The 25,998-nt window shown below is 48.2% G+C and overlaps 1 protein-coding gene and 1 long non-coding RNA gene across 13 annotated transcripts in view; both read right to left on the bottom strand.

Annotated features, from left to right (window-relative positions):
- Positions 1–2,170: 2,170 nt before the first annotated feature.
- LOC121714290 lies at positions 2,171–4,385 on the bottom strand. The gene is made up of 3 exons (XR_006033074.1): positions 4,164–4,385; positions 3,680–3,772; positions 2,171–2,892 (listed from the first exon to the last, which is right to left on the bottom strand). It is a non-coding gene; the product is annotated as an uncharacterized LOC121714290 (long non-coding RNA).
- Positions 4,386–4,813: 428 nt separating this feature from the next.
- Positions 4,814–25,998, bottom strand: part of rerea (arginine-glutamic acid dipeptide (RE) repeats a) — a 55,303-nt gene continuing 34,118 nt past the window's right edge. For 3 of the 12 annotated variants that reach the window (XM_042097433.1, XM_042097435.1, XM_042097434.1), the window contains 11 exons: positions 15,710–15,872; positions 15,031–15,123; positions 13,684–13,883; positions 13,283–13,444; positions 12,923–13,036; positions 10,982–12,618; positions 9,693–9,915; positions 8,537–9,362; positions 8,018–8,191; positions 7,685–7,901; positions 4,814–7,270 (listed from right to left, as the gene is read on the bottom strand). In XM_042097433.1, the coding sequence (XP_041953367.1) occupies positions 7,237–7,270; positions 7,685–7,901; positions 8,018–8,191; positions 8,537–9,362; positions 9,693–9,915; positions 10,982–12,618; positions 12,923–13,036; positions 13,283–13,444; positions 13,684–13,883; positions 15,031–15,123; positions 15,710–15,872 (3,843 nt within the window). In that variant the 3' untranslated portion in view covers positions 4,814–7,236. Of the gene's footprint in view, positions 7,271–7,401; positions 7,902–8,017; positions 8,192–8,536; positions 9,363–9,692; positions 9,916–10,981; positions 12,619–12,922; positions 13,037–13,282; positions 13,445–13,683; positions 13,884–15,030; positions 15,124–15,709; positions 15,873–25,998 lie in introns of all 12 variants that reach the window. The other 9 variants (XM_042097428.1, XM_042097436.1, XM_042097432.1 and 6 more) reach the window with 7 other exon arrangements.

Raw genomic sequence — 25,998 nt, 5'->3', positions numbered from 1 at the left:
AGCAGCACCATGGGCCATATTTCTATCTGAATGAAGGCCAGTCAGAGGAGGCGTGAAATGGTGATTTTTTTTTTTACTCTCTCCCATGATCTTCGAGTGACAGACAATATCCAGAAACCGAAGAGTCAGACAGAAAGATAAAGAGAGAGAGAGAGAGAGAGAGAGAATGAGAAAATGAGAGCGGCCGGGTAAAGAATGTGCTGGCCACGCCAGACATGCAGCTCACTGGTCTAGTTGCAGACAGGGGAACAGAGGGCTGCTATGACAGGAATGCGCCAGTGGGATATCATTAGAGGCTGGAGGCAGCCCTCGTGTTCGCACACAGCAGGGATATGAAACAACAGCTGTCGAATAACAGCGACGTGTGACTGCTCTCTCTCCCTACAAACCCAGATCAACCTGCACGGCATGTATACGCTATCTCTGGGTTGGATTGTAGCAGAGCAAAGAAAGGGAGCTAAGAGAGAGAGAGAGGGAGGTGGGAGTAGAAAGAAGGAAAAGAGGAAAAGGACACACACAAAGGAGGAGAGGAGAGAATGAAGAAACAGAGGGATCTCCAAACGTGGGGATGAGAGGACTCATTATAGTGGTGAGAAACGGCAGAGGATGCTAGTGTTCCATCTTGCCCACAGTGGCCTTTAATAAGACCAAGGCAGGATCCCACTCCCACTGATACACTCCAACTAAGCACAACCCCTTGACAGAAGCTTCTGGAAGAAAATAGAGTTTATAGTGCAGTTCTTTAAAAAAAAAAGATATCATGAAAAAAACAAAATGTGTCTATAATCTTGATTGCTTTTGCAGACAGTATGGCGGGCCTCTTCCTCTTGTGTCTCGTGTTTTCCTCTTATCCGTGCAGAGGAACTCCTTCAGCGAGAGAGACCTGCAGCCTGCTGCTGATGGCTGCCACTGCCGCTCATCTCATTACTGCCAAGGCACTTATCTCGAGTGTCTTCCACCTCTGATAAATACATAATTAATCAGCTCCCTGCTCAAAACATCAGGGCTAATTAACAAGCCTGGACGAGCAGTCAAAGGTAAGAGGGGACAAGTTTAATAGAAATGTTGCACTAATGGCTCTCTGAGATCATATTTATCTGAGGGAGGAGAGAGGGAGAGAGAGAGAGAGGATGAGCGGTCATTTGTCAGAATTGCAGTTATTGAGATGGACTGAAATGGATTTTTGCCCAAGTTTGAAGACGGATGTGAAAATAGCAGTCAAAGCATGCGCTTGAGGGTGGGGGCTGAAAATCAAGCAATCTCCATCCTACATCGTCTTTGCTCAACACTTGTAATTCTCAGCAGCTAAACATGCCACTGAAGATGTTTAGATTGATCTCTGATTCACTGAATAACCGGGAGCAGCACAGGCTGTGCAGTCTTTGATTCTCAGCGCATTTATGCTGTCACCCTTCACAGAGCATAGCCCCTCTCTGTAACGCAGGCCATTTTCCCGCGTCAGAGTTATTTATGAGCATGATGTGTCAGGCATATTGAGTTCGGGGCGGACAGGCAGTGTGTGTGTGTGTCTGCCGCAGAGAGGAGGTGATGTCTTTGACAAAACCTGCTGGTGAGTCAAACAGCCCGTGGGAGCTTCCCACCGACACAGGCCAACATCTCCACGGTGTGTCGCCGCTGCAGCTCCTGCCTGCCCTCACCCGTCTTTGCCTGGGAAACGTGTCTGGTTTTGGAGTCAGCGGTCTGACGACGGCAATGCTGTGGCTCCACTAAGGCTGCGGACCTCCCACGCTGCATTAACTAAAAATCTCCATCATGGATTTCTTGTGTATAGAGTTACAGTTCACTCAGGATAGCAGAACCACAGGAGAGTTAAGAACAGGTCCCCCATGTGGTTCATTAGCATAATTGACACATCTTATGTTGCACCATCAACTTATAAAAATGACAGAATTCTTATTTGTACATATTTGAACACAGACATGCTTATGTTTTTATTCTCATGTCTATCATAGTACAAAAAAAAAATATTCTGTCTACCTTTTTGTCACTTGTTGAAAATAATTTAAAATGAAAATATAAAAAAAAAAAAAAAAAAAACAGCACTCTAGACTGGGGAGAATATCTGAACTCAGCACTGATCTGCTATGCAGTCATCAAAACATCAGTGATGAGCTGCCATCATGCTTCCTGGCAAGCAAGCCCTCGGCCACAAATGAGATTCTGCCCGGAAGCAAATTGCCCTCACAATGGTGTCAGCGCCACCAATTCGTGTAAACATGCACAGCCTGGGTCCAGGGCAGAGCTCGGTCACAGACTCCCGTAGAAGGAACGGGCCATCCTCCCAAAGACAGGCAAGGAGAATGGCATGACATGTAGACTTTACGCTGACAGAGGAGATATATCTCAGCCAGTCAGTGGCCCGTGATGGGAGGGGATGAGCTGGAAAGGGACACAATGTTCGGGAGCTTTGGTGTAGGCTCCTCTGACAAGGCCAACATCTCGTGCTCGGAAATTTGTTCAGGGTTTAAAATGTTTGCTGCGTAATGCTGGCTTCAGTGAAAAGAGCAGAAACAGGCACAGGGTCATTCAGAAGTGACAAGTGGTTTTTAAGAAACTTGCGGTCATAATTTTCATTCTGTAACATTCTAGTTTTTTATTTCAAAAGGTCTGTAGAACTCTTTTTGAACCAGATGAAAAAAAAAACAATTAGTAATTCATAACAGTTCTTGTGAAATTCAGTCAAGCACTGTCTGAACAAGATAGATTTCCTAATCACATAATTATACAAAGCAGGCTCCGCTAGACAAACTTATTGTGAAAAATGGCCTCAAGCAAATTCAGTTCTTTCACACTGAGAGACACATTTCATTGATGATGAAATTTCAATGGCAGCCACAGACTTTACCATAATTTTGTTTTGCGACTGCCAACCTGTTTAAAAGAAACAAATTAAACATGTCAGTGTAATTTGTAAAGAAAAAGTGATGCCAAGGTGAATCTTCAGTCTCTGTCTCTTTTCATATAGGCCTACTGAGAAATGAAGAGAATGAAACTATATATTTAGCATACATTCTGTGTTCAAATTTAGCAAAAAATGTTTTTTGTGTAATGAACATCCTCCATGTTGTCATTAACATATTTTTAATTTTAAGATATATTTTTTTTTAATCTCAGAAATGCTTGTTCACATATATAGTATAGTAGTTTGTGTTCTATGAAGGATTTTTGTGACATAACTTAAGTATCAACCTATCTTTCATTGCATGCATCAATCTATAGGTTAAAAAATATATGAATAATTAAACACATCAAAGTACCTTTCAATTTCTTATTTCAAAAAAATGTGCATACCTTTTCATAATTCATGTTTATCGTCATGATTTATTGACATCTCATAAAAGACTGAAATATTTATTAAAAAATATACATTTGTTAGGCCTAGCCTAACACTTTCTGTGGGGAAGTCTGACGAGTGGGATATTTTTCAACCATTATCCAGTTAAAACGTGAGGCGCCAAGAGACACAAGTAGCAAACCTTAAAGAGAAACGAGTCTAACAACAACCATAGGGTCTATTTGTGGATAACAACAAGTGTAAATTTTTGTTTGGGACCAAAACTACATCAACTGGTGCAGTTTTGATAAAGACCCGAATACATTTAAACTGAATAACGTAGCCTTTGGGGACAACTTGGATATGTCAAAATAAAACGCTTACCGAATGCGGCACAAGCTGCAGTCAATGGATGCAAAGGGAGAAGAGTTCGGTAATCGACTTGTACAGACTTTCTCCTCACAAGATGGTGGTGACCTGAAGAAGAGTAATTCATTGACTGCAGTCTTTTAAAAATACCCTTTCTTTACACTTACAAAGGTAAAAAAAACCTTTTGTTTGTCTAGAGAGACCCTCTCCATAGAAGCATAGACGTGTAGTGATTTTTTGAGCCAAGTTAATGGCTTAAAAGAGTGACTTTGACATACTGAAGTTGTCCCCAAAGGCTATGCTATATGCTATTCATGTGTTATCCGATCTTACTGAAAACTACAGCGATTGACAACATTTTGCTCCCAAACAAAGATGCACACTAGTTATCATCCAAAAAGGGACTCTAGGTTGTTGTTAGACAACTCATATCACTGGTTTCTGTGAATCACTGGTTTGTGTATTGGATCAAAAAATCAAAGGATGCATCAAACGTTACCGGACAGCCAAACAAATAAAGATGTCAGATCCTCTGCTCGAGTTTCTCTCTTTGTTGCAGCTGTATGGTCGCGTCTGCAGTTTAAAGCTCCGAATGTTGTGACTCAGGGGCAGGTGGGAACTCATTGGCGCACTGTTAATCATTCTCAGCCAGCGGAAAACTAGATATGAGGGCTTTGTGAGACAGAAAAATGCTGCCTACCAGTACTAGATAATTGGATAGTGAGGGCGCACACAGATAAACCACATAAACAGGGAGAGAATCTAGAGGTGAGAACTTTAGGCTTATGAAAAAAACATAACTTCTACAGTGTAAATCTCTGCACAGCTGCGGGGACCACAAGCCTAATCGTGACAAGATGTTCATAAGAGGAAGGTATTTAATTCTAGTAATTTGAATATAACCAACATTTTTTAGACATGTTTAGTGTTGCCATTATGAACTGGCAGAATCATGACTACCATCTACACAGAAAACATGGTTTCTTTACTAGGCCCTACTCCAGTTCTGTGCAGTGCACAATGGTAACATAGAAGTGCATGAAGAATGCCAGTTACAGTAATGTTGCATGCCATCTGAAACACATTATCTATACAAATATTGCTGAATAGTAGTGTAATTGATGTATAAAATACTCAAAAGATGTGCACTGTGGTGTAACTTAGTTTTTATTTTAATTCCACAAATTTTTCAAAAAAATTACAAAATACTCAAATGGAGAGAACACAGGACTCACAATTTGTCTTAATTATTTCTACTTTTTGTTTACATTGTGTCATCCCATGGCGACTACTAATATGTACAATAAGCTTCAAGATACCAGTATATATATAAATCTTAGCAGTCAGAATTTACATTCTGCTATTGCCGCTTTTAAAACGAGAAGCTAAACCGTTGACAACACTTAACATCAAAGGTTTGAGACACAAAAGAGGAACAGAGGGGCAGGGAGACTTCTGGTAAAAATAAAGCAGAGAGAGAGAGAGAGAAATCAAATGCTCAGTACACCACACAGACAGAGACAGGTCAATGGCTAGAGTTTTTCATTTTCATAAAAAGCCCAGTGTGGATTTAGACCCACATCCAGGGGAAAAATAGGTCAAAAAAGCTGCACATTTCAAAATTAAACTCGGCTGGTGTCACTCTGAAAAGCATGCCTTCAAAATACTACCCGCTGCCGTCAACTGAGGCTGTGGAGCCCCATGTGAGTGTTTAGACCAGTTCAGAGATCTCAGAGGTTTGATTTTAAGTGCAAGATGCATATAGATATATCTGAGGATGATGTCAATGGTGGACAACAGAATGAACTTGAGGTGACGTGGTAAAAATGACTGTGTAAAATACTGCATGTAACAGTCAAACAGAGGTGAGTACACAATCCACCCCCACCTTTTTACCAACCCAGCCATGACTGTGAGGAGGTATATAGGGCAGGCTAGTTGTGACAGTAGTTGTTGTAAAGGAATGCAGACAGGACCTGGACTGGGAGCATGTATTTCTCCTCTCTTGTAAACACATGCACTATTCTCACTTGCCATCTTCTCTCTCAAAACAGACACATACTCAGGTCCAAGCACTTAACCTTCAGGAACTTGCCTTGGTGGCATCACAGTGAGTATGGTACCTTGAGTTGTTACAGTGAAGCTGGAGGTTAAGTGAGGGAGGAGCCCTGGGTTTGTTTTTTTTATGCAGGGGGAGGGGAGCATTGTGGGATATGTATGCAAGGACAGAGTACTTTACTGTTCAAATTAAGCACCACTCAAGTCTTAAAACTGAAGCGTTAAAAACCACTCCTCAAAGAACTGAAGTCGAGATTCCAGTAGGGCCACTGTAGCGCTACTGCATATTTGTGCAAGGTACTGATATTGTTTATTTTACAAGTTAAAAAGGAATTGCAATTATAATATGGAATGGATTTACATTTTTAAAAATGATGTATCCACATTACTTTCTCTGATTTGCAACAGTGTCAATTAGATGTGAAAATGTCAAAGTGAGTGCTTAAAAATTTAGTGCAATTTTCAAGTTTTTTTTTTTTTTTGAGAGTAATGGGAGTTTATGTGCTCATGTCTTGTGTTTGGGTTCTCTCCTGTCCAAATTAAGACACAGGTCATCCCCCTCCTCTTCGTGTGTCTCAAATCTTCAAGTCAATACCTGTTGAGTTCCAACATTAAAAGGGAGCAGGGGAAAGCTGTCCTGCTTGTGTTGATGATAATGAAGTGTTTTGTTTCCCTCCATGTTTGTTTCATTCTTGTTTTGCGGCTGGCTCTCAAAAAGCGATGACAGACTGAATGTGAAACATATTGGTGGATCCATGTGAGGTACTGCTGTACCAGCAAACTTTTTTATGGACCATACCTGTCTCTTATGACCATTAGGTAACTCAAACAGAGCCATCGCGCTCCCCTCTGAAACAAGGGATAATGCTTCAGAACTATTATACTGGAAGGGTCTAACAACTTGGTTAGGAATCCACACCTAATAATAATAATAATAATAATAATAATAATTATTATATGTATATATACTATTTACAGACTCAGAAAAAAATGCCATGCTGCAGCTTTTTTTCCTCTTAAAATTGTGAAAACGTTCTACAATGTATTAAAATAAACATTGAATTTAAGATAGCACTTTTTCAGATATAATGGCCCATCAGTTTTCCTTGTTTGTGTCTTTTTTTCCTCTCGTTCTCCATAAGCACAGTGACAAAAGTGTCTTGTTCTCTAGCACCTACAAAATAAACAGGTCAGGGAAGCTTCTCGGAGTTGGATGCCATGCAGGGAAGTCACAATCAGTCTTGAGGACGTTGTTACTACTTGAACGCTATATACCAAAGTCTCAGTTCCTTTTTCCAAACGGGAAAAAAAAAACCAACAAAAAAATAAACGTCCATAACAGCAAAGGAAACTGGTGTCTGTACTTTTCCTTTTTTTTTTCTTTCTTTGTCTTAAAATAGGATAAAAAAAACGGTCCAAGGACACCGTAGAGTTCCTCTCCGTGACTGCGTTCGGTTACAACTTCCTGTGTCAACGTCCTGCCGACCTCGTCTCCTCGCATCTCCCTCAGTTGGTTACAGCTGCTTATCACTTTCTTTCTTCAACCGGCTGAAACAAAAGCAAGGCAAAGCATATCAGACAAAAGATCTACACTTTTACTTTGAATATAAAAATATAAAAAAAGAACTAAAGCAACAATACACATATAAAAAGTCAAATAAGATCAAACTCTAACTGACCTCAGAAATGTATGGCTACCTCTAGACTTGTCATCTTTTCCTTTACTAATGGGTGATTCTAAAATGGGTAGTTCCGGTCCTTGATTATGATTGGTTGCAGTGAAAGCCCCGCTAGGCAGTAGGTTCCAGTGATGTTAGAACAGCCTAATACAATGCACCTTAGTTGTTAAAAAAATCACTGGAACCTACAGCCTCCTGGGGCTTACTGCTTAATGTTCTCATCCTGACGTTCACCCTGGCAACCCCGATTCCGTGTTACCTAAATCCCCTCCCCTCTATTGACCTGTAGTAGTCCTCCTGGCCAGGCAGCGGGCCCCCATGCATGTGTGGATGTCCGTGCAGCCACTGCTGCTCCATGGCTAGCCTCTGGAGCTCTGCCGACTGTGCGTGCATGGCCTGAAGCTGGTGCGCTGCCGACATGTGTGGAGGCAGACCTCCTGGCAGGTCACGGGCAGGGTATGGTGTGCCTGGAGGGATACACAGGGCAGAGCCGTGTCGCACTAAAATCCAGAGTCGGGAACATAATAACACTCAAGCATTAACACCGCAGCTGGTTATTTGTGAAGTATTCACAGGCATGTGATGTGAGATGTGCGTTCGTCACGGTTTGCCTTACCAAACACAGGATGTCGCAGCATCTCGTGCTCGTGGGGAGGCTGTCCCAGCAGGGCGTTGGGGATGGCTCCGGGCGGGTAGGGGAAGCGCGCCAGGTGAGGTCCGGCGGCGAGCGGGTCGACCAGCGGGTGGGCCCCCGAACCTGGGGGACACACAAGACATTCACCACCACCACCTTCGCCGCGTCAGCATCAATAAGTCAGAGTACAGGGGGATATTTCAAAACAGCACACATACTCACCACTCTACACAGCATGCATTTTTACACACACTGTGGGAAACGCCACATGCCAGTGTGGTAAACAAGCCGCAAAAGCCATCAAAGCAAAATCATTTAACAATTCTATCAACAGGAAGCGTAGCAAGCGTGCTAATAGCCTAGCTGCTTGAAACACTAATTTTCTACAATGGCCTGCCTGCATGTTGACACACACAGAGAGCATCAGCTTTACATCAACAACACTGATTGATCGATCAAAATGAAGGACTTTCGTCAAAGCTAAAGTGCAGCGTGTCTCACATAAAATTGCTTGAGCGGAGCGGTTGGCGTGTCTGGGCGATGATGCCATGCGTGGGGGTGGGCGGGGGCTGGCGGTCGGAGAGTTGCCCTCACCTTGGTGGAGCGGATCCTGCTGGTGCAGGTGAAGGTGCGAGTGGATGTGCGAATGCTGATGGTGGTGCGGCGTGACGTTGAACATCTGCAGCCGGGCAATGGGGTCGTTGGCGGCCACTGAGGCCATGCGCTCGGCCGCCAGCCGCTCAGCCGCCAGCCGCTCCGGGTAGGTCATGTCGGGCCGCAGCTGCGGGCCGGCGCCGGCCAGCGCCAACCGCTCGCGCTCCAGCGGGTTCAGGCCCGGGTGGAAGGAGGCGAAGGGGTGCGGTCCGGCCATGTGCGGCAGCGAGATGGCGGCGCCGTGGCGCGCAAAGTGCTCCATGGGGTTGGCCGACGGGTGCAGGCCCTCCAGCTCGGGCGGCTTGACCTCGAAGCCGGGCTTCATGCGCTCGCGCATCTCCCGCTCGCGGATCTCGCGCTCGCGCATCTCCCGCTCCCTCAGCTCGCGCTCGCGCAGCCCCGGGTCGGCGTTGTACAGGCCCGGCATGTGGTAGGCCAGCAGCGGGTCGCTGGGGTTGAGCGACATGAAGAACGGGTGGTTGCGGTTGGTGGGCGACATGACGTGCGGCCGCGCGTACTCGCTCAGCGTGCGCAGCGCCGGCGTGTCGGGCCCGATGTAGGGCGGCACGGCCGCGATGGTGGTCGGCGGGCCGTCGAAGGACGGGCGCATGTGGGCGGGACCGGGCATCGGCGGCTCGCTCATCCGGCCTTCGTGAGAGGAGCTGGAGGCTTTCTGTGAGGGAGAGAAGAGAACAGAGCGAGACCGATAAGCCACGAGCTTCGCACAACAGACTCCAGTGCTGAGACCAGCCTCCTCGTTCTGCAGGATCATCTTTTGGCCCTAATCTAACAGATCTAATCTCACTAATCAGATCCTCCTCAGCTACTCGATTATCTGAATTAGGTGCTCTCCAGTCCGGCTGGCAGGAGCAAAAGACATGCATACCAAGATCCCCAGCTCACGCACTTTCACTTTGGACTTAAGTGTCCCTTTTCCCTCCTTACACCCCCCCCCCCCCCCCCAGCAGAACGAGAACGAGAAACGAAAAAGACGAGGACTCACCGCAGCTCTCTCGGCCTCCTTCTCTCGCTCGCGCTCCCTCTCTCGCTCCTTCTCCCGCTCCCGCTCTTTCTCCTTCTCTTCGCGAGCCTTCTGCTCAGCCTCCCTCTTGGCCTTCTCCAGGGCCTCCTCGCGTTTCTTCGCCAGCTTGGACGAGGCCAGCGGAGTGAAGTAGAAGTCGGTCCTGGCGCAGGTGTTGTAGCCCCGATCCAAATGTTTGTAGAACCTGCAAAAACAGAGCCACACTCAGTTGAGCCATTCCTCACGCACACACGCACACAGCTGTTCAATAAAATCCCGACATATATACAGGGGAAGGTTGGGGTATTAACTACTAAAGGTTGGGCAACCTAACTAAAATGCTTATATAGTTTTAGGTTAACGTGAAAGCAATCATTAAATTGTGAAATCTGACATTGCCTGAAAGCACCCAGGAGGCCAAAGCAGAATTTGTAAAAAGCCAACATGGCCCCGGGATAGGAAAACAACACCGCTGCCTCGGAAATAGATACCTTCAATTTGTGTGTGGAAGAAGAAACCATTACCTGATGAATAAAATAAATAACCTTTGACACGTTTGCTTATTATACCTGAAGCGCGGGCACTCGATGTTAGTGCTGCTGCATGTGTGGGAATGAGGGGCCGTAATGAGATATGGGGTGCATTAACGGGCTCATTGCTATGCATTGGCAACACTGCGCCGACGATAGCACTTAAGAGACAACGGCCACGGCACACCTAACAAGACACAGGGGCCGTGATGGAGTCATTTGGTGGTGCAGGCGCGGCCATTAATCTCTCCCGCATCCGCGCCTGCTGAGTGCACACCGTGGCGGGGCTTTGAGATAAGGCTAATCCCCCCACTCTCCTACCATGACCACCTGCACAGCTAGAGACAGATGCTGAACACATTAAAGGAGAAAATCATTTGTGCTTAGCATGAAGCTGCTTAGATGCCTTTCTTGGAGGGGTTGATTGCTATGTGTGAACTGATAGGGTTGCAAGATGGAAAGCCTTGATTGTGTAGCAAGGGGACATCAAAGAGCTCCAGTTTTGCTTCATTTTGCTCTTGAACTACACAGACCTAGTAGCAACTAGGGCCATTAACCACATATTTGTATGCAAATTTCTCAATATTTTACTGAGATTTTAATATTTACCTTTTCTAAGCTATTTCTCAACAAATCTTGAAATATGTTCATGTATGTGCCTTTCCTTCTAGACAGACTGTGTGGGATATTGTAGCCCATATAGTTAGAATATATAGTGTGCTCTGTGTGTGTGGGTCTCACCTTGCGGACTGGCTGGCGTGGCTGGGAGTGTTGACGATGGTGGGTTCAGGCGAGGGGCTCCTCTGAGGAGGCGGCGGGCTCTCGGGCTCCTCGGCCTCATCCAGCGGCTCCTCCTTGATCTGAATGGCGGGCATCGCCACAGAGGAGGGCCCCGGCAAGCTGGCGCTGACCGAGGCAGGCAACGGCATGGAGATGGACGAGGCCACAGGCGGCAGACCGGGCATAGAGGCAGCGGAGGAGGGCGGCGGCACCACCGAAGAAGGGGGCAGCACGGCCGAGCCCCCGGGGATGAAGGGGTGAGGCGGGAAGGGCGGCTGGGAGGGCAGCCCGTGCGAGGCGGCGGCGGCGGCAGCGGCAGCGGCAGCAGCGGCTGCTGCGGACGGAGGGAGAGGGGGAGGTTGCGGAGGCCCGTGCCCAGTTGAGGCGGGCAGGCTCTGGGACTGCGTGAGCACGGGGGGCTGGGCGGGCGGCGGCTGCAGCTGCTGGCTCTGGGGCATGAGCTGCAGCGGGGGCGGGTGCGCCGAGGGCGGGTGGTGGGTGGACAGCGAGCTGAGGGGCTTGAGCGCCGGCGGCGGCGGCAGGTTTGAGGGCATCTGGGGGAAGGGTGGCGGCGCGGCCAGGTGCGGCGCGTGCTTGTGCGAGGAAGGTGCGCTGGGCATCTGCGGGATGGGCGTGGTGGGGGGCGGCTTGATGTGGGGCATAGAGATGGACGCCGGGGGCAGCGGCTGCTCGCGGGGCGGCTGGGGGGCTCCCTGCGACGACGGCTGGGACGTCGGGGGCATGTGGGAAGGCGGCTGCTGATCCCGATCCCGGTCTCTCTCCCTCTCCCGTTCTCGGTCCCTCTCTCGTTCCCGTTCCCGTTCCCTCTCTCGCTGGGACAATGCGGAGGGTTGAGGCTGTCCTGGGTGGGAGCCTGAGGGGGGCACCTGAGCTTGCGAGTGCGGGAAGGGCTGGGGGGGCATGCCGTGTGCTGGGTGCCCGTGCGGGGGCAGGTGAGGCGGCCCGCCCTGCAGGTGGGCCATGGGGGGCAGCGGGCCGTGGTGAGGTGGCGGCGGAGGGGGCAAGGGTGGCGCCAGCGCCTGAGAGGCAGTCTGAGAGGACGCGGGCGCCTGAGGCAGACTCTGGGGCAGCGGCGAGTGAGGCGAGGGCAGCCGCTGCGGGTGGAGTGAGGGTGCGCCGGCCGACTGGATGAGCGAGAGTGGGCCCGTCGTGGGGGGCATGGGGGGCTGAGGGGGCATGGGCACCGGAGGCCCGGCAGGGGACACCTGCGGAGGTAAGGCTGGGGGCGCGACTGACGTCGGGGGGTTTGGAGTGACCGTCGCTGTCGCGGATGAAGACGAAGAAGAGGACGATGACAAGGCGGAGGCGGATGATTGGGGGTTGGGGGCGGCGGAGGGCATGGCGCCCGGCTGGCACTGGATGACGGGCGGGTGCTGGGCCTGCAGGTGCTGCTGGGCCGACGAGTCCGAGTCGCTCTCGTTGTCGCGCGGGCTGGGGATGCTAGGCGAGGAGCTGCGGTTGTCCTGGTCGATGTCCTTGGGGTCACTGCTGCCCTCGTCGTTCACACTGCGTCCGTCTGAGCTCTCGCCCTCACCCTCTCCCTCGAACTCCGATGGCGAGTCCGGTCGACTTAGCTCCTGGAGGAGAGGCAGAGGACACTAAGGTCAGGAACTCCTCATCCACACCAAGCAAAACCACAAAACCAAACATTACACCCACAGACATGCATGTTGTAACAGGCACGTCTGTGTAATTTAGATTTAAATCAGGGACACAGATTCCTCTTTCATTGTGTAATTCATCATTTCTGTAAATGACACAAATGACGAAATACTAAACAACTGCAGATGGAGCTTCCTCCATGAAAACATGAATAAGAGTGTGTGAGAAGAGAGTGCATTTCAGGTGAGCTGTGAACGTATTCTGAGCGTTTAGGCTCACCTGAGTCTTCGACTTCTTGGCGCTCGCCCTCTCCGACTCCTCCGTGTCCGAGGTGCCCTTCTCCCGCTGACGTTTGGCACTCTTCATGGGCGATGGAGCTTCCTCCTTGATTTTCTGCTCAGAGGGAGAAGAACATTTGTCTCTAGCTTGCAGGCAGTGCAATAAATGTGCAACTAAGCATGTCTGAGGAGATTAAGTACAACAGTGGTGTGAAACAATCTGAAAACTTTCCAATGATTTTCTGAGAACTGACTTCCAGCTAATTGATGATTAGCATTTTCACTGACTGTGTCCGTGGAAGTGTGAGAAAGTCAGTCACTGAAATTCGGAATCTGTGTGCGTGTGTGTGTGTGTGTGTACCTTGGTGGGTTTCTTCATGGAGTCGGTCTTGCTGTCTGTGCTGGACGTGCTCGCTGCGCTGGGTGAGGTGCGTCCGCTGGAGCGCAGGTCCTCGGTGGTGGGGGAGGCTCTGCCATCGGGGCTGGCTGTCTGCTTCTTACGGCCACTTCGTAGCGTCGACATCTGGGAGAATCAGGAGGAAGCGGAGCCGGTCATCCTCCACCCCCACTGCCTTACACAGCACTACTTGACTATGTTTTGCCCTTAAAGGCTGGACAGCTTCTCTACCACTACAGCATTTCATTCACAAACCACTACATCCCACAGAATGTTAATAATATATATTGACATGAGCTGTGAGGTCAGTCTAGTTGATGTTTTGTATGCAGTGTTGGTATATGTGTGGGCGGGTGGCTACTTACCGAGCCTCGGTTGCGTCGGGTCCTCATGCTATGCTTGCCGCTGAGCCCATCCTCTTCCTCTTTGACGGGTTTGAACATGAACGGAGGCGGGTCCACGGGCTTTTCGATGGGTGGTAGCTCGCCGTACTTCTTGAAGTGGATCCGGCAGTCGGTGCACAGTAAGATGTTCTCCCGGCCTCCGTGGTGCCAGTCTTTAGAAGCTGAGGGTGAGAGGATACAGGTCAATGGTTAGCACTCCGGTGCATCGCCACCGTAACCGTCAACCCAGTCACTGCTAGCACAACCACAACAGGCACCACTGACAGTCATTTTGAACATGGAGATGTTCTCCCTCTAGCCACAGTAGTCGGACACGAAAGGTAAGAGTGCGTCAGTGCTAAATAATGCAGCGGTTGGTGAAGTGGCAGCAGAAAGGGATGTGACAACGCAAGAGCGCACACACACACACACTCATGGCATACCAGATGGGAGGATGGCACAGGGTGCCAAGACACACCACCACCTATCAGGAGAGTTTAATGAGGCAAAGAGTGGGGCGCACTAATGTCAGGTTGGGGGCTTCATCCAACGAATCGAATGATCATCGGCAATCTCTGTGACATCCATCTGTCATGAGGGTGACTGGGTGTGGGGCTTGTCCCCCTGCGAGCGGCGCTACATTACACTCCCGCTGGGTCGGATTATTACAGACTCCGAGGCCCTGGGACGAGGGTGTCCACAGGGCACCTGATAGGATAATGGCCAACCGAGTTGGTGTGCTTGACAAGTACCTCTGACAGATGTCATGGGTGAACTTTAGAAGTCATATGAACAACATTCAGAAATCAACAAGTGCAGGTTTATTTGCTTCAACCTGTTGATTGTGACAGTGTTTTCCAAAATGTATTTTGAAATATGCCATTTGAAATGAGAAACTAATTGTGTGTCTTTTCAAAAATACCACAGTACTAGGATGAGGCACATGGCAATGTTGTGGGCTGGCTGACTACAGTTTCAAACATTTGGAGCAAATGTGTAACAGGAGTGATAACTCAATAAATAATGCCTTGGTAACAGGGTGTGGTTGTGAATGGTGATTCGGGTGCTAAAAAATGTACGATGGCAAGCAAGCCAAGTCTGCGGAATGATTCAAACTGCTGCAGAAGCACAGTAGAAAGCATACATCATTAGTCTAACACAGGTTTAACAAGAAACAGCTCCAATGTGTTATTTATTATGGAAGTGATACATTAGAGAATGAGACGGGGGCAATAGAGAGCTGAATTCTGTCAACTCCGAGTAAGTCTGGGGTGTATAATGTGACGAGCAGGTGCTGTGGAGGAGAGGATGTTATGTGATGTGACTCACTGGTGGAGAAACAGTGGCGGCAGGCGTAGCCCTTCAGCTCCTGTTCGCTGTCCTCGCTGTCAAAGTCATCCTCACTGGCTGAGCTCAGGTCCACTGTGGGAAGGACAACACAGATGAGCATTAGCATTAGCACACGCCAACACAACACGGATTAACTCAGGCATCAACATCTGCCCGTCACTGCTCGCTCTGTTCTAAACACCCAAACCACACACACACAAATTCGTAGTGCGTCAACGGTTATCTAAAAAGCGCAATCAAAAAAGCAGCGATTTCACAGAAAAGAGAAACATTAATGTGGTGGGCAGGGATTGTGAAACCACAATGGCAGTGCCTGCCATCTACTTTCACTTTCACAGTTATGCCAAAGAGGCTGCTTTGCACTTGTCATTTCTGGTGTAAAATGTCACCTGCTGTGGCTTTAACTGTGCACATGCTGCCTATTGTGTTTTTTTTTTTTTTTAACCTATTTTTTTTTTTAGGCCTTCTTGTAACTGTAGTGTACTCCAAGTCGGGAGTAGAATGTTCACACACCAGCTGCAGCACCACAAAATCTGGATCACACATTTGTGCGCCGCATGAAAAATGTAAATGATTTTCTCACAGCATTCTCTTTTTTCTTTTCTGGGGAACGGGGAGGCTTTTTTTGGACAGCATGCAGACGGCTGATCGCACTTACGAAACTCGCTGGAGGGGGGGCGTGAGGGAGTGTTGACGGGCGTGGAGGCGGTCCGGGTCTTGATGCGGCGGAAGACGGGCTGTCTTCGGTGGCGGCGGTGGGCTCGTGAGCTGGCCGCCTCGGGCGTCTTCTTCCAGTAGTAGTAGAACGTGATCAGTTCGCCCTGTTCAGACAGACACAGACGCATGTGAATACACAGGGTGTCCTGTAACGGGTACACTCAATCTCGGACAGACGTTTTACTGGAGGCTAAAATTCTTGGAGCATGAGAATAGAGCTACAGAATTGGAAACAGAACCTGGACACAGTACTCGCTTCGGACCCACATCACAGCCGGGTGGAATGAGGGAAAAAAAATATATGCTTTAACAAACAAACTGACTATGACAGGCGCTATGTTTGTTTGGACTCAGACAAACAGACTCCTCGTACCCCAAACCAGCAACAAATCAAATGAAAACTCCCAGCAGACCACACACTGCACATGAGCACAGTAATTTCAGCTGCGTTAAAGCCCCAGTCCACTCCTCCGCTTGAAGCGTGAGATAATGGGTCTGCGTGAGGAGGTCGTGTGTGTGTGTGTGTGTGTGTGTGTGTGGGGAGGTGGGCTGGAGTGGACACAGCCACTGCGCCTGACTCCATGCCAGGTTTTCCCTGCAGACCGGCTTGTTGTGCTGCAGCCGTGTCTGTCAGCGGATTAGGCGGAGCAGCCCGCTGAATGCTGGGGTATTAGGATCAGTGCAGCAGAGGCTGCCTGGGTGGCAGCCGCCTGAATGGGAACAAAGGAACATGTCGGGGAGAGCTTTGGCGCTACAAATAGGGAGTGAAATGGCTCCAGGCCCCCTTTTGCTGGAGGAGTCAATTGAACTTTAATCAAACATTCAGGGAGGGAGGGATGGAGAGGGGGGTGCTTGCCAGCGAGCGGGGTGGATAAATCCAGAGTGCAAGGGAGAGAAAAAGAGGAAAAAAGGAAGGGAGGAGGGGGGGGGGGCAGCCAGGAAATCAATATGCTGCTGAAACATTCACATATGCAATCAGGGATCACAGAGCGCTTGACTAAGGCGGCCTGTGCAAATTAACTGCCACGTTTTCTGGACACACGCGGCAAAATAACACATACGGCCCTGACACCGCCAACAAGAGTGCACAGGGAGAGACAGGCGGGCAGGCACAGGAATTATATTCCATCCTGTCACTGCTCAAGGTCCCCCCCTTAGCCCAGTCTTCCTAAGCATACATCATTCCACTTAATAACCATTTCGGCAACATTCATTTAACACTTCCACCCCCCCACCCCCCCCATTCCACCTCGACCAGCGGTATTCATTTCAGGCTATTGAGTGTGTGGCCAGTCAATCGCGGGTGCTTTTAGCATTCTTTAATGTTTCAGGTTTTATAGAGCTGCTTGATGGGGAGGACGGTCATAAGGCCTGACAGGGTCTGTTAAACTCATGCTGAATGGGGCTGGGCTGTCTTTAATGCGTATTGATTGCTTTTCCTCTTTGCTTCGGCAGCTCGACTTGACATAAATTGGTCATTAAAGCGCTGCTCAGCCCTGCACGTTAACGGCTCAGCAGAAAAACACTTTTATTAACACTCGCACAGGTTTTTTCCCCCCCTGCCATTTGTCTGGCACGAGGGGGAGAGAGAGATGGGACCAACCTGACAGACCAAACATCCCATTGATTTTTTTCAGTGTGCAAACACATTTCTAGACATTTCAATATCATTGTCCCCTAAAGTTAATGAAGCAACATGCTAACTCAATGAAACCTGAAATATTATAATCAAACCATGGATTTGTTTTGCTGAATGTAAATGAGACATCTTTTTACTAGTGAAACCCACCAGTAAAAACCCTGGGCTTGAAAGTGGCCCATTTTGGTGTCCAGCTGCGGAGAGCAAGCAAGGCGGAGGGAGCGGCTCTTATCAGGGCGGACCGCGGGCGAAGTGGAGCCCTGGAGCGCGGCCCCTGCTGTGTTTGCTCCGGGTAAACACGACACCAGGCCTGTCCGCCTGCCCACGCCTTTTCTTTCTTAAAGGCTTTTCACCCCCCCCCCCCCCCCCCCCCTTCTCTTTACTAGCGCCTCATAGTAGAGAGGTACAGGATAATTCCTTGTCGGAGGAGAGTGGACCAATTGTCTGGCACAGAAAGCCCAACATTCAGGGCTTTGTGCTATTACAATTAAATCCGCTTCTGCACTCACCACCCCTCCTCCCTGGATGACGAAAATCTGAACATCCCCTAAACGGCTATCAGGAGTCTATTTTGCACGCTGTGCCACAATACATAGAGACATGCTACAAAGAGCGACTCTGTGGGTCTTGGAGGTGCTTTCCCGTGGCCATGAAAACACTGAGAGTCCCATTTAGAGCCTATTGGCTGGAAAACACTGGCAGCTCAGTGCTAAAGAGCCGAGAAGACTTCCTCTCGAGCACATCTGGAGTTATGGAATAGTTTCCACATGCGTCTGACTCAGAGCCTGCTGCACACTCATCTCCAGTGTGTCATTTAATGTGTGTGTGTGTGTGTGTGTGTGTGTGTGTGTGTGTGTGTGTGTCGGGGGTGTGGTTGGGTGGGGGGGATGAAAGGTGGCCGTGCACACTTTGGCCTTTTGAGCGTGCCAGCTGACCCAACCAGAGATGGATGAAATATCAATTATCACAATTACACCAATTACCAGTGGGTGGTTTGGACCACTCCGCCCAGGGAGCGAGAGAGAGAGAGAAGAGAAAAAACAGGGCCAACAAATGAGGTCGCTTCGCCTAGGAATATCACCCCATTTTTCAAGGCTCCCTTCGCTACCTTCCACTCCTGCTCAGAATAACACACAACCGCCATTATTTTGCCAGTTAGAAAAACAATGGGGTAGCCAGCGGGACACTGTCCCCTGGTAGCACTTATTAAATGAAAGAACAGAAGGAATTTCCTTTGAGCTATGTTAGTGCTCGGAGATGCTTAGCACAAGATCAGATTAATCACTTATGCAGTGATGTTGGGGGAACAGTATCATAGCAGCAGGATGGTTGGAAGGGTTTTTCTTTTTTTTTTTCCCAGGGTAGGCTTAGTCTCTTTCAGCCACAGCCAGGTGGAGAGGGCTGGGAGAGAGGGTTGATGGGAGGGGATGGGAGGGGAGGGGTTGGTGGCGGCGGCCGCGCAGGGCGCAGGTGCTTTGCCCAGGGACAGCCAGCTTCCCGGGGTGAAATCTAATTGAACCGTGCAGATCAGAGGCGGTGAGTGCAGGGCCCGCGCGGCTCCACCGGCACTCTCTCTTTCCCTCTCTTTCCCTCTCTTTCCCTCTCTTTCCCTCTCTTTCCCTCTCTTCTCTCTCTTCTCTCTCTCTCTCTCTCTCTCTCTCTCTTCTCTCTCTCTCTCATGACCGCTCTCTCCCTGTGCCACATGCCTCTCTCCTGAGCCACGAGGGCCTCCGGTCATGAACCGCCCAAACTAAATAAGTGTGCCGCACACAGGAAAGGTCACCGCAGAGCCTCAATCCCAGCAGGCCGTGGGAGCCAGTATGGTGTGCTCCTGCATTGGGATGCAGATACTGCTCTGTTCTTGGGAGGGTGAAAAATAAAAATAATAATAAAAAAAAGCTCTAAGAAGTTCAATTGCACGGCTGAGCTACGTATGGGAGAGAGAGAGCAAGGAAGCAATCACAGCGAGTGAGTAGCAGTACATGACCATTGAAAAGCAATTTAGTCCAGAATCTATCAAAAACAAGTGTCAAGGTCTGGAGAGATGACGAGCGCACATACACACAGATACACATAGGGAGTGCAAATCTCATGTCTAATGCGAGTTGGCTGTGCTGTACAATCTGGGGGTGTGTGTGTGTGTGTGTGTGTGTACGTGTGTATATGAGAGTGCAAGAGCGGATGAGGAGCCAGATGAAATGTTTTCAGGGGGATCATCTGTGGTGATGACAAATTTCCGCGGGCGATGACTGACTGTCGGAGACCTTCAGAAAATCCCCTTTCAAGCCTCGCAAGGGGAAGATGGGAGAGGCAATATGATTTGAGCGAAAGCGTGGAGAGGTGGTGTTAAGCTGCAGCACATTCCCTTTCCCGCGCACCCTCCTTTTTAGCTCGCTCTCTCTCGCGCTCCTCTCTTGCTCTTTTCTCTTCCCATCTTTCTTCTTTTCCGCAAGCGTCGCCACCACCCCACCCTTTCTGGCATTCAAGGTTTTTCTGGCCTGGCTTTGTACAGCTTTTTCTCACTCCCTTTCCTTCTCTCTCTCTCTCTCTCCCCCTCCCTCCCTCCTCCCTCTCTCGCTGCCATCTCCGTGAAGTCAGAGACGTACAAAGGCGGCGGTGGCGGTCGTTAGTCTTGTGCAAGGAGGAGGCATCCTGCTGAAGGCTGCGGAATAATGGATGCGAGCAGCAGGAGGAAGCGTACTCCGCCGAGCCCTGCCGCCCCGGCATGCTGACTGAAGATGAGCTCGTGCCGAGAGCAGGGCGACCGAGACAGACAGATTGACAGTGTGAATCACCCGGGCAAGCTGTCGGAGTGTCAGGACAGATCTCTTCTGCATCCTCAGAGTGATGTCTTAAAAAACCCCGAAAATGATACGGGGGAAGAAAAATACATGTATGAATAAATAATAAAAAAAACAACAACAATGAGACATCTAACTTTTAGTGACATCAAAATGTCAGCGCCTCCTCAAAGAGGATGTCTGTATGACGAATGAGAGATGTGAAGGGTGTTTTTTTTTATTGATGTTATTCCTTTTTCTGTGTTGACAGGAGTGACTGAAGTAGGGGGTGAGGGATTGAGAAAAATGTCCTCCACTTTGATGTGTTGAGCTGTATTATTCTTTTTATTTACTGACATACACGTCACACATCATAGATTTCTTGTCCATTACCTTGCTACAATCTACATAACATCTGAAAACATTCACGTTTGACATTTAGCGGACTAATAGTGAATGTTGGTGACTTGCTTAGTTTTAAAAAAAATACTACATTAAAGCAAAATCTGCCACAAATTGCTTGTTCAGATTAAACAAACAGGTGACCTTCCAGACTTGTAGACTGTAGCCCAACGACAACCAAACTAGCTGCCTGTTCAACTGTTGATGTTTTAAGAGTGACACACAAATAAGTCCCTGGTATGGGTGTCCATTTTACGCTGCAAAGAAAACTGCTCTTACCAACAGAAAACTGAGTAAATTCATACTCCAAAAGTTAAGCTTTTTTCTAGGATCAGTTGTGAAATTGAGCTTCCCTTGTTCCTACTCACAGCACCCACAAGTTAAAGTTAAATCAGAGTAGTTCCATCACAATTGAGCTTCCCTTGTTCCTACTCACAGCACCCACAAGTTCAAGTTAAATCAGAGTAGTTCCATCACAATTGTAAATAAATCCAATTTCTGGTCGCCGGTAGCATTACTTTCCTCTCCCCCTCCCTCCTTAAAGCTCTAAGAACACCATGTTCGCGAAAACATGAGATTGTGACAACATAAGCCTGGTATTATAAGACATTTTAGCAAGCTTTCCATCTGCAGGATATTTCTAGGGGGGTTGGGGGGTGGATTATCCAACCAGGAATAGGCTTTACCTCATATCACTGCACTCAGTGCATTGTGCTCCCCCACCCTCCACTTGCCTCCAGAAAACTGCGGATGTGCAGTGATGTGGGTGTCGGGGCGGGTGCGCCGCCGTGTGTGTAATGTTTTCTGACGGCTCTGAGCATTTCCTTTTCTTTTTTCCCTCCCCTCCATTCTTATATTTTCTTGAAACCAAGGACGAGACAGACCCTTGACTCTTTGGGCTGCTCTGTGTGTGTGTGTGTGTGTGTGTGTGTGTGTGTGTGTGTGTGCGTGTGCGTGTACGTGTACGTGTACGCGTGTATGTATTTGTGAGCGTTTGTCAGAGTAAAAGACAGGGTGCGAAGGTTTAACTTGCATATTTACATACTCATCCGCTCTTAGGCCCAGGCTTGAACAGATGGTTTCTGTTTTTCCTGGCAGATTTGCGAGGAAGCCACAAAAGGCCCCTGCTTTGACAGGGAGCCAAACGGTTAAGACTGCAACTGGCAATGGCAGAAGAGTGCGAGAGACCAGGGAAGTCTGCAAAGGCGGGGGGGGGGGGGTTGTGTGTGACTGAACGGAAGGAGTGAGACAGACCACAAGTAACAAGTAATGAACTAACAAACCTGAGGTTTGAGCAAACTCTGCAACTTTAGTTGTGTAAGACGGTTTGGTTTCAGGGATGTGAAAGAGAATGTATGTTGAGGGCATTCAGGGCATAGGGGTCATGTGGTCACTGGGTGTGAGTGAGCTGATATGAAGCTGTAAACATCAATTAGCTGAGCCAGGCCGGGGCGTTCCCTTTCCCGCCGACAAACACACTGGGGCCATTTTGACTGGAGACCAGGAGGAAGAGGGGAGATGATTGCTGGTGATTTTAGCTTCAGCTAAGAGCAAAAAAAAAATAGCTTGCCTTTCGACTGCAGTTTAATGATTTGGTGTTTAGCTAATAATAGATGATGCCTCGAAGCTCGCCTGTATTTTTAATGTTGGGTGTCATATATATGAAGTTTGGAGTTTGGTTCCAAAACGCTAGATCTCTTTTTTAAAACCTTAAAAAGTCAGGCTATTTAATTGTGTACTTCATCTAATATCACTCAAATTGCAGTTGTGTCTTTTGACTGAGAAAAGATAAATCAAATGATACCCAATTACAGTTCTACTAAAATTACTTTGAAAACATAAAAAAATGGAAAATAAAAATATTCATGAAAATTCATTAAAATGGTGGATATAGTGTTTTGGAACCAAACTCCATATATATAAGGTGTTACATAATTCAAATAACGCATAGATGAATTCTGTTCTGCACATCTATTCTATATAAGTGATGGAAGCATTCCATATGAAAAGAAAATGCAAGGTCAATGTGAAAGAGCTCAGAGACAGTTTTCCAAAGTATATTACATCTGATTTTCATCCCGCTTAAATTATTAAAATGCATACATAAATTATGGTATTATATAAGTGTACGTGTTGTGCTTTTTATTAGGCCACCTTACCAATAGGGGGCACTGGGCATCACATCAGAGGGTGCAATGAATCCAAATTGTTACATGAATCCTCTGTTTTCATTTTCCAATTTTGTATTATATTACTTTTTAAGTTCAATCAAAATATGAATGGATATTAATGTATCTTTGTTTAGCATCCACAATTTTTAATATTTAAAAAAATATTTAATATAATAAGATTAAAATTGGGTTAGATTACATTAATGCTCTGTGAACACAGTGCTGAGAAACTAAATACAAATATGTGCAAGATTAAAATTACAAAACAGTAGTTTGAGAAGCTCCATGTGGTGAAAAGACTATTACATGTGGAGCAAGTCTGTAAACTGAAGGTTAATATCTCATCTCTTTAGAGGGAGACAAAAAGGCCCTTCAGCACTTCCGCTGTCAACTGGTGTCTATTGACAGTAAATATACCACAGATGTGTTCTGCTGCCATCCGACTATGAAAATGGCAATGGCAGCACAAGTCTCCAGGCACTGACTGCTGTTACAGTAACCTTGCTCCAAGGTCAACAAATGAAAAGCTGAGCCGAACATGGTGAATGGCAGCCACGCAGATGCCCACTTCTGTGGCTTTTTGAGAGAGAGAGAAAGAGAAAGAAACAGAGGGCGAGGGTAGGAGAGAGAGAGAGAGAGAGAGAGAGAGATGGAGCGAGTGGGGTGAGATGACTGTACGCCACAATGGCCTTGGCTGGTGAGGCAGCCAGTGAAAGGATGTTAAATAGACAGCAGATCCCCGCTGTGCAGAGAGCTCTCGGTGGGGAGAGACTGAATGGGCTCTGCTTTCACAGGTCAAAGATGCACCGGCAAGAGAATCAGCACTCGTGTTTTGCCTGCTGTAAGCGAATTTGCCAGCGTGGGCAGACTGCACTGCTACAGAGACTTTCACTGGGGGTCTGCTGTGCTAATCCAATAGATCAACTTGTACAAGCTCTAGGCTTTGTACCCAAAGTAACGTTACAATGACAGAGGAATAAATTCAGTAGGGAAAAAACAAAGCACAACGCACACAAAAAATGCATGTTTGCAAAACAGGATTTTTACATCTGTTGAATTGATTTTAAAAAAAAGAAAATGTTGGCTGAATAAAAACATAGAAAAATACTTCAAAACTAGACAACAAAATATAAAATGTTAAGATGTCCTCCATGTTGCCCCTGCTGTGCTTGTAACCACATTAACTCCACTAATGACATTCTCAGTGTTTCCATAAACAAGCCGGCCATTTACCCAAACAAGTGCGCCGTCATGTCAGCTGCGGACAGCTGCCGTCCTACCCGCAGCGCCTCTGGTCCTCTCTAGCCGTTTTAATTAGTGCCCGAGCAGTGGCCCCGGCGCGTTGGTTGGTGCGTCTCCGGGGCCCAAGCGCTGGCGTGCTGATAGCCTCTTTGTCAATTCGATCGGACATTTGTACCCCCTCCGAACAGCACCGTGATCAGACATCTGCTGCAAGGTTGATCCAGCAACACTCTCAGTCATCGTGCTGCCCAGCCCACCCACCCCATATCAGCTTTCGAATCGCAAGGCCCAGGGGAGCGAGGGGGACCGGGGGGGGGGGGGGCGGGGGGGCGGATGAGCGAAGGTTGATGGGTGATCCAAGCGGCCGCTCCACTGCCATCGTATCCTCTGCAACGCTCTTACCTCTTAGCAACTGCCAGAGAGCGCCACTCGGGAGCTGCTGCTGCTTTCACAGCTCTCGCCTCCACTAGATAGGATTTTTATTTCACCCTCCCTCTCCCTTGCTTTTTCTCTCCATCGCACCGAAACCACCTGGCTGTGCCTTGCCCCCTGCATGAACACTTGTACACTCATTCTCTCCCCTGCATTCACCATATTTCTTCTTCTGCTACCAGTGCTGATTGAATACCTCATGACTGCATGAAAACCAATTAAGAACGTGTCCTCTTGCCCCAAACAGCAGGCGGGTAGCTAATATCCACTGCCAGAAGCATGGCTGGATGAGAGGAGTGCTGCCATCTGTGGATGCATGCCTTGTGTTATTGTTAATGGATTAAAGCTTCAAGTTCACCTAGTTTCCAGCTACAGTTACACATACAAGAGTGCTTTGATTATCCTCTGATTACATCTCATTATCTGCAATGGCTTTGTTTGGAGATGATTCATCAGAGAGGACAAAAAAGGAGAAAACAAAAACAAAACCCCCCTACAAGAAACACCCAGTGCTGGCACAAACCACAGCAATATAATGAACCAACACAATTATCGCGTCACCTTTTAGCATACTTGGTGCTGTTGAAGCTCTTAACTGCTCTAAAATGGAGGCTTGTCGCAAGCCATCATAAAGACGTGTAAACCTTCCCTTCCCCACCAAAGGGTTGAGCAGAGACAGGGAAAAAACACAACCTCCAGAGGGGATTATCTGCAATCTGTGGACTCAGCATGTTACATGCTTGTCGAGAAACGGCTCCAGAGTGAGAGAGGGAAAGAGAGAGAGTGAGAGGAAAAGAGAGAGAGTGAGTGAGAGAGAGAGAGAGAGAGAGAGAGAGAGAGAGAGAGAGAGAGAGAGAGAGAGAGAGAGAGAGAGAGAGAGAGAGAGGAGTGCAGCTCAAATTCTTCCGTGACGTCGTCTTTCAAGTGCAGGAAATGGTGGCCGGGAGAGAGCCAGCGCGAGTCGGCCTGGCGACACACCCTCTGCTCTCCCCGCTTCCCCCTTTAGTTGGCTTTATATAAAGCATTCCTCAGAGCTAGTGGAGCACGCTGTGTTTATTCAGTGGTGGGCACTTCTGCTGCTCTGAAATGAAATGAGGGGGAGAGAGGGCTGTAGAGAGAGGGATAGAGAAAGGGAGATGGAGATAGAGAGAGGAAGAGATGGAGGTAGGGAAGGAGAGAGAGGCAACAGGCACAGGGGAGGGAGACAGAGTGCTGTAGCACGGCCGTCTTTGGCCTTGGCCACTATCCCGGGAAGTGTTCTTTATGACCTCCTCCATCCTCTCTCTCCACTTAACGCAACACTTGTATCATAGCCTGGACCTGTGGCAAAGACAACTACAGCGCCGGGAAGTCGGCCCTGGCAAACGATCAGGGCAACAGCAAATGTATATTTATGTGGAGCAAGAGAACGGCTGATGGGACGAGAACAAAATAAAATTTAATCTTTCGTTCTCTTCATCCGAAATCCAACCAAATGCGCATAGCAGATAAATCACAGGCACGAATGAATGAGTCGAGGGGAATGGGAGTAACGGGCTATGGATGACAGTCAAGCGGTCCCTCC

The sequence above is a fragment of the Alosa sapidissima genome, chromosome 7 (assembly GCF_018492685.1).
Source record: "Alosa sapidissima isolate fAloSap1 chromosome 7, fAloSap1.pri, whole genome shotgun sequence".
Taxonomy (NCBI): domain Eukaryota; kingdom Metazoa; phylum Chordata; class Actinopteri; order Clupeiformes; family Clupeidae; genus Alosa; species Alosa sapidissima.
This window is presented reverse-complemented; position numbering and strand designations above follow the sequence as displayed.